General features: G+C 31.3%; 1 protein-coding gene across 1 annotated transcript; it reads left to right on the top strand.

Moving 5' to 3' along the window:
* Nucleotides 1-1,686: 1,686 nt before the first annotated feature.
* LOC7490982 (auxin-induced protein AUX22) lies at nucleotides 1,687-5,472 on the top strand. Its single transcript, XM_002299590.4, has 3 exons — nucleotides 1,687-2,144; nucleotides 2,695-2,788; nucleotides 5,061-5,472. The coding sequence occupies exons 1-3, from the start codon at nucleotides 1,790-1,792 to the stop codon at nucleotides 5,179-5,181; spliced, it is 570 nt and encodes a 189-aa protein (XP_002299626.1). The 5' UTR covers nucleotides 1,687-1,789; the 3' UTR covers nucleotides 5,182-5,472.
* The last annotated feature ends 3,775 nt before the right edge of the window (nucleotides 5,473-9,247 follow it).

Below are 9,247 nucleotides of genomic sequence, written 5' to 3'. Positions count from 1 at the left end.
TTTTTGTATTGTTTGTTTTAATTTTTTTTTAAATAATTACATATAATACCGATGGAATTACTATCAGTTTATTCCATTGGTAAAATACATATAAATGTAATTCTCTGATAGATTAATTTTATGGGTAATATGCTTATAATCACTGATGTATTTACTGACGGTTTATTATGTCGGTAACATACATATAAATGTAATTCTTTGACGGATTAATTATGTCAGTAATATACCATAATCACCAATGAATTTACTGATGAAATTATTGCCTATAAGTATTCTTGTTTGGCGCAATAATTTTGTTGGTAAATCTATGATGATTATATTCCTGATAGAATAACCAACGGAATAAAAATCACCGACGATATATTTTTTTGACAATATTTTTATATCCATTATTTCTTCAATAATTGTCCTTCTAACGGAATCAAGCTTTAAACACCAACATAATATTTCCTCCATATTTTGTTATTTTTTGGTAGTGTCTGTTAATTATAATCTTTTACACATAATAAGAAACGGCTTCCATTTGAAAAATGAAGAAATCACATGGAAAATGCAATTATCCGGGTCCTCGGCATATTTGTGTCCATGTCCTAGCATGATTATGGTTTTGTCGATCTTAAGCGATTATCTATGAGATTTTTCCGTAATGCAACCAGATTTCCCGAATTCCACCACATCTCGTTTCGATTTGAGACCTCTGCTTTTTGGCAACTACTCCAACATCGGACCTATAAGAAAGATGCCACGTTAAAATAAAATATCTGAATTGGTTCTGAGTTTAAAGATTCAAGAATAATACTCCAACGATCAATTATATTATAGGTTGATCACTCTTCTGATATTGTTTTCTCTTCTTTATTCACAAGCATAATTGACTATCAATGGTGATGATGCGACTGTCCCATATCAACTAGAAAATAAGGATCTTGAACACTTGTAAATACAAGATTCAATTTCTTTTTAAAAAACCTCTTTTCAGAACAAAATTCACTATATAATTCTAGTGGGACAATATTTCTTAGAAAACCTACCATGTATGGGTGTTGATATACATCATTATTAACGTTGTTTATAGAAACATTAGTTATGTATGACTATCGAAACCCCTTGCCTGGAGACTATAATGATATAACTATCCTACATTAACTAGAAGACGAGGATCTTAGTCGTTTATGAACATAAAATTCACCCGTTTATTTTTAGAACAAAACTTACTATATAGTTCGAGTGAAACAATACTTTTTAGGAGACCTACTATACTGGGTCGAGCATACATCATAAAATAGCAACATTAGATGGACATGAGTGTTGCAAAACAAGCTCCCCTTGTATCATGCTGAGAATTTGCTGTACATTTTTCGTAATTTATTGCATAAACCCCCTCAATAAGGCAGATCACATGGTCTGTTTTCCTTTCACCAAATCAGACGGCTGAGGCAAATCCTACGAAATCACCTAATACCCAACAGCCATACGATCTGTCCCATATCCAACTTATGGTGCTGGCCTTTAATTCTGTTTTTAGGAGGCAGAGTCCCCACTTGTGCCTCTCATGTGACCGACCACTAAGCCTTGTTTGACCTGTCATTGCACCCACTCTGTCCTTCCTTTGCTTTCTTCTCTATGTTTGTATTAAAAAAAATGATTATATATACAAATAAACCTTTTTGGTCACCGAAAATTATAGAGTTAACAAACACTATATAACACACTGAAACCGTCGAGCAAAACCTAACCAAAGTTCCAAAGACGAATATTGCAACCCTTGCCCATCACCAAGAAAAACAAAATGGCACAACCTCTTGGACTAGAAATCACAGAGCTAAGGTTGGGTCCACCGGGCAGCGAAAATGGACCAAAAAATGAAAAGAAAAGGGTTTTCTCAGAGTTGTCCGGCGAAGCAAACAGCACAACCGATGGGCGAAAAACCCAAACAACGAGTCAAGTTGTGGGGTGGCCACCAGTATGTTCCTATCGAAAGAAGAATAGTTTCAATGAGAAAGATAGCCATGAAACTTCAAAAATTTACGTGAAAGTTAGTATGGACGGAGCTCCTTTTCTCAGAAAAGTTGATTTGGGCATGCACAAGGAGTATTCGGATCTTGTTGTCGCGTTGGAGAAGTTGTTTGGCTGTTTTGGAATCGGTAAGTCCTCTACAGTGCTATTAATATCTAGTTTTTATGCATGGTATACACATTAAGCTTCCTTAATTATACCTAGCTAGCATTAACTACTGTGAACGTTTAGCTAGAAGACAAGGTAGGCCAGAGTTTCACATCCATAGACCATGCAACATTATATGTATGTATGTATGTGAAAGAAATACATACATTGAAAAAATCCATCATTTATGTGTCATGCGCTAAAATTCACACAAGAAACATAAGGACCTTTGCCGAGCAGGCAGTCATTATGGTAGTATAGACAAACTGTAGTGGAAATAACTCAGATAATAATAGCTTGAGAGGTCGTACAATATATGTGAAAACCAGCTGGAGTACTACAAATATGTACATGCACACTTTCTACAGTATATATATATATATATATATATATATATATATATATATATATAAGATTGCTCACAAGAAATTTGAAAGTAAATAAGGGAACAAGGTTTATTATTTTATGATCCTTTAAAGAAAAAAAGGTAAATGGCCATTATAATTATTTGTAAAATAATATTATTGGCAGGCAAAGCCTTGAAGGATACAGACGACTGCGAATACGTTCCCATATATGAAGACAAGGATGGAGACTGGATGCTAGTGGGAGACGTGCCTTGGGAGTAAGTCTCTTATCCAACCAGTAGTAACACCGCCCTTTCTTTTTTTTATTTACTTGAAGAACGACATATAGTAGCGTTCAATCAATTGTTAGAGGAGCTGATTGCCTGGTGGCCGGAGCATATATGCTCACTAGGGATGAAAATCAATTTTTCAAATTATTGATGGGAAAGGATAGTGCTGATATTAGGGTTTGTAAGAGGTTGCTTGATATTGAGTTTGAACTTGTTTTTTTGTTAAAATTTTAAAAAATCATTTTTTCAAATTAATTTTTTTAATATTTTTATATCGTTTTGATGTGTTGATATCAAAAATAAATTTTAAAAAAGTATATATTTTAATGTATTTTCAAACGAAAAATATTTTAAAAAGAAATTATATCATATTCTCAAACACCCTCTTGGTAAAACAGTTGCGGTGAGGTAAATTTAGAAGTATTTTTGGATCATTTTGATACTCTAATATCAAGAATAAATTTTAAAAAATAAAAAATATATTTTCAAGTAAAAAACACTTTAAAAAACAGACATTAACGTATTTCTAAATACTCTAAAAGCTGAAACTGCTATGGTAAGGTAAATTTCTAACATTTGTTAAAATATTAAGGGAAAAAAAAAAAGAAAAATCACCACGCCAATATATTCCCTTCAAACAGGTGTGTCGGAAGTAATTAAAAGGTTCATCATGACCAATATTTTCTTTCATTCCATAGCTTTGACTCCAACCAAGTGATGTGGTACTGTTCTCCCTCTCCTCCTATATATGATTTCGCATCCTAATTATCCCCTTAAGAGTCACATGTCCATTGTTTTGCTTCTGGAAGATGCGTCCCAATGTTCCTTCTCTGTCTCAACATTTGCGTGAATTACAAGCCAAATTGACCCTGTAATTTGATTTTTACTCTTGACTTCAACCTTCCTTCCTACACTCACTGCTCTTTTCTGTCTACTGTGTCCAAAGCAGACGACAACATGTTTGTAATGATACTTTCTTGAACGTAAGCTCCGCGTGAGAATTTGTATTAATCAACGCCATCAAACTTGACTCCGTGAAATTCACATGTTACCCTACTGTACTACAGCACTTAGGAAAGTAAATGGAGCCTCATTATTCATTTCAAGCTTTTTCTTCTTTCTTCTTTTTTAATTAAGCCTTCCTTTTTCTTTTCTCACATTATTTTTTTAATAATAGTTTGTGTTATCTTTAGACCAGTCAAATTGACTGGATAATATCTAAATAATTTTTACATGATTTAATTTTAAATTCGAGTTATGTAAGGAGTCAAGTTGAGAGATTTTTTCTGTCAGTTTCATTTTTTTTTCTTAATTTCATCCTTAAATTTTTTTACTAGTCGCTCGGGTTGTTTTTGGACTGTCCAAGTCCACTGGGTTATGTCGGGGCTACTCTTACATGGTTTAATTTTAAACCCGGGTTAGACAAGAAATTAGATCGAGAGATGTTTTTTTATCATTTTTATCCTCTAAATTAGGTTTAATAACAATACTAAATAGTTCTTCGGAGTTTATATTTGTTTGTTAAGTTCAAGAAAAATGTATTTCGACCATAAGATTTTACATAATTTTACATAAGATTTTGCATCACTGCTGGTCATAATTTTACTAAAATTATAATTACCCTTACTTATTGCTTTAGAAAAGAGATGAACAGAAGGAAGAGAGAAAAACGAGAAATATTTTTTTTTTTCATTTTCTTGGTGTGATTGTGATTCTCTGTCTTATTTCTCTATTTTACTCTTCTTTATCTCTCTTCTAATATCGTAAATATTGATAGTTACACTATAAAATTAATTTGCATTGAACTATATATTTAAGTAAAACTCTTGTTGCCATTGGAATCTTTGACTCTGAATAATTTCTTAATTAAGTGGATTGTTTATGGTTAACTACTGTGAGCAATGTAGGGTTTTTCTTTTGAAATTGTTGGGCCACATACTGCCGACAAACGCAACTTCCTTATAATTGTGTTGGGTAGATGGCGATGATGTCCATAATGTCAAGGCATCGGTCATTATTATGGAGTGGTTCTTGCAACATTTTCTTTCAATCATGATAATTTATTCTTAAAGTTGTACAATAATTTGTTCTTCGCTTGGTTTATCGATCTATGTCAATTTTATGCCAATGTATTAGACATATTCCAAGAGAATATACCAATTAATCACGAATAATTAAATTAAGGAAGCTGCTCTATCGAAGGATGGTGGGATTAATTTATTTTTCCTGCGATTTATTTATTTATTTATTTATTTTACAGGATGTTTATTGAGTCTTGCAAGAGGCTAAGGATAATGAAGAGGTCAGAAGCCAAGGGTTTTGGACTGCAGCCAAGAGGTGCTCTTCAGCAGGGAAATATTTCAAAAGATGATCGTGACTGAGAAACCACACAAAATATTGAATTCGGAAGAATTTGACTGGACTGCCTTCTTCGTAAAGAAAATTATTTCTGTTTAATTAGTGATGGTCGATTAAGATCAAATCACGGTTCATCATCCAGTTATAACTGTGAGGCCTATTTTTATATATGTTTAAATCCGGAGATAAAGAACTCTAGATAGGAAAGACAATCTGCTTGTTTATGATCATAAATTCATGCTGTTATATTTGCTGCTGACATTTTTTCTTAAATCATGAATTGCTGCTTCCAGGGGGACTTTCCTTTTCTGCTATTATTTATAATTAACTTTGTCGCCTATCAATCCCATTGTTCATATCTTCCCACGGGCACTCATTTTCATCAAAATCAATCATAAAACTAAATTAGATATGCTAGAATTGTAATAATTCATGGGTTTTAGGCACATTTTCATCAAAATCAATCATGAAATTTAATTAGATATCCTAGAATTGTAATTATACATGGGTTTTAGGTACTCATTTTCATCAAAATCAATCATGAAATTTAATTAGATATGCTAGAATTGTAATAATTCATGGGTTTTAGGTACTCATTTTCATCAAAATCAATCATAAAATTTAATTAGATATGCTAGAATTGTAATAATTCATGGGTTTTATAGTTTTGTAATCATACCAGTAATTTCTCATCATTCAGGCATCAAACATCATTTGATTTATATGTTGTGATTAAAGAACTGGTCAGCATAATCCAGGACAGAAATTCAAGCTCAATAGCATAACTGAAAAGAACCTCATGCAACTAAGCTAATTAAGGGGAGCATTTCTAGAACAAAGGCCCATGTTCTCATGTTCCGATACATGAATTAGTTGCCTTCGAGAAGATTAAAGCACATGATTATGTTTCTTGTCCATCCACCAATATAATATAATCTTTGTTCTGGGTACAGAATATATCTAATATATCCATTCTCACATAACTAGATTCTCTTAATACAGTTAATTACTAAATTAACTTACTAATTAATTATGGTTCGATTCCGACACATATAAAACATTCAAATGTGGACCATGTGGAGGTGATCAGTTTGGTTAAGGAAGTTGAGGGTCTTGGATATTAGTTAACTACTACACTTATATATATATAGACACACACACACACCCGTTGTCTGTTCCTATACTTTTCCTTGCACTTGTGAGTTCTTAATCGACTGCGCAGAGATGGTTTTTTGCTGGGGCTTTGACCGTCTCCTTGCAATGAATTTAGCTTTCCAATATATGAAAAGAAGGAAACAAGGAGTAGCTTTTTAAGGCTTTCGTGCGATACTTTGCATGAAGTCTCCTGTAGTTGATTAAAAGAATAGTTGATGCCTGCCAATTTGTAAAGTGTGTTGCTTGAAGTAATGGGTAACGTTCACTTTGCAATTTCCAAAAAAAGAAGATGAAGACGCTCGCATTGTTTATTATAACAGCTTAATAAATTATGGAGGAGGTATGTATAACAGTTTCATGACTAATTAAGTGACCAGGAGAACTGAAAGACATGACAGAACTAAACAAAATGATGAATCAAGTTAAAAACAGTGAGATCACAATGTTTACGAGGAAGATGGAGTGGGGGGGGGCAGAAACTGGTCTGGGTGCCCATGCAACTTGCGGGCAGATCAAAAATTGATTCAATCATTAAAAAAAAAATGGGTGATGTGAATTTGTTTTTTTTTTTTTTTTTTTATGATGATGAAAAATATGGAGTGTTCATTAAAAGATTAGTCAGTAAATTCAATAAAATTAATTAATCATCATATACATTAATAATTGTTAGAAAAATAGACTAATGATAAATAAAAACTAAACTAGGACTCCAGACGACATATGCATGCAAAGAAACATGATATATATATATGGCTGTTGCATTTCCCTCCCTCTCCTTTTATATATATATTTCCAAATTACTCCATGGATGTCTTTCTTCTTTAAAAGGGTCTCTTCTTGGCACAAAATTGTCTATATTAAAAGAGTTTAAAAAAAATTAATTTTTTTGTATTTTTTTTATTTTAAATTAATTTTTTTTATTTTTATATCGTTTTGATGTACTTATATATAAAATAAAATAAATATTATTTTAATGTATTTTCAAGTAAAATTTACTTTAAAAAACAACTATAAACACAATATCAAATGAGCAACATCAAATTCAGTGAACAAGCAATCACAAAATGTAGCCTTTCTATTTCTGATCGATACTCTGTCGATTTATCCTTAAATAATAAATATAAGATACCATGTGATGATTGTTTTTTCAATAAATCAGGTTGGATTTGATTTTCTCACATAAGATTATTTTTGTCAATTTGAATATGAATATTTAATGAAAAAAGAATAATCTAAAATAAAATAACAGAATAAATCGAGAGGAATTAGACATATGAGAACATAATGGAAATAAAACTAAAATATGAAGATAAATTGAGCTAATTCATCCCCTAATGATAAAACTTGTGTGCAAAACAGGGTTATGAGTCATGACCAAATTGATTTGATCCAAGTAGCATTGTCCATTTTTATTTTTTACCAATATAAGAAATTTCATTGTTAAACAAGAAATATAAAGTGGGTTTTATAGCCCAAAAAATAAAGCGAGGATTATAGTAAATAAAAGAAAAAATTGGAGCAAAACAATTATACATGATACAATAGAAAAGAGTCGTGTATTAATCTCATATCTAGCTCAATAATTATGCTAACTTGTAGATATTTCTTTGTCTGGTTTGAGCGTTCTTGTCAATCTAATTACTTTCATTTCTGTTTAGTATTGCGTTTTAAATAAAAATTAAATAATTTTTTAAAAAATAATTTTTTTATTTTTTATATTATTTTAGTATGCTGATATCAAAAATAATTTTTAAAAAATAAAAATATATTATTTTAATATATTTTCAAATAAAATTTACATTAAAAACAATCACTCCTCAAATATCAACCTTGAGGGATAACTTAACTGATCAGACTTTCAGTTTATTCTTCAATTGTCACGAATTCGAGTTCACTCATAGTCATTAGAGATTTATATAGTCGTTAAATTTAGAATCTATAAAATTAATCATGATAAACACAAACTAATCCAAACACTCATAATAATAATAATAATAATAATAATAATAATAAAATCTCAAATTCCACTGCAATCATCTATAGACTAGATGTATGAATCTAACAAAGAAAAAGAAAAGGAAAATGGGGCCCAGTATCAACAAAGAAAAACATGACCACATGGTTGTTTGCGGGACCCACATCCTAATTTTGATATTTTTGGGCGGGTCTTTCTTTCATTTCTTTTCCGGTGGGCAGCACATGGACTTCTCTCGAAGAAAAGTTGGCTTCAACTTTAAGAACCCAGACATATGGGTCCCATGTTCCTCCTTTTAAACGACCTTCCTCGCACGAGCGAGCGAGCGAGAGCTCAGCCCTGAAGGTGTTGCTTCTGTACATGCAGATTAATGACGTCTTCCACTTACAAACACCTTTTTTTTTAGTGCTAAAGGCTAAAGAGCTTTAAATTCTGCCTCTCCTTCATCTGTGCCTCGCCAATACCATATATACCCTCGATGGTGGTAAAATTAATACAAGATTAGCTTGTGTGAGAAATTTGTTCTTAAGAATTATTATTTTTCTATGATAAAAATATTATTAGATTAGTTTAAAAACGTGTTTCTTGCATTGGTTTAGTTTATCACATTTAATAAATATTTCTGAATACCAACTCAAAATTCGAATCCAAAAGAAATTATTCTTAAAAAAGTCAAATGGTGGTTTGTAAAATTTAAATTGAACATTTCTGGGAAGGAAGTGAATTACCAGGATCCCAATAAAATTAATAATTAAAAGTCAAATCTAAATAAAATTAAATAGCATAATTCAAAATGATTGATTAAAACTAGTCTTCCAATTGTTGAGAATCACGAGGTTTGAGGAGGGTATTCTTGTGCTAAGAATTTCTTTTTTATTTAATCATAGGTTAAAAAACTCTTAATAACACAATTATGACGAGATTAAGCTTTAACTATTTGACCAATATTGAGTGAAGAG

The sequence above is a fragment of the Populus trichocarpa genome, chromosome 1 (genome assembly GCF_000002775.5).
Source record: "Populus trichocarpa isolate Nisqually-1 chromosome 1, P.trichocarpa_v4.1, whole genome shotgun sequence".
In the NCBI taxonomy this organism is placed as follows: domain Eukaryota; kingdom Viridiplantae; phylum Streptophyta; class Magnoliopsida; order Malpighiales; family Salicaceae; genus Populus; species Populus trichocarpa.
The sequence above is the reverse complement of the archived record's forward strand: the minus strand, read 5'-3'. Positions and strand labels throughout refer to the sequence as shown.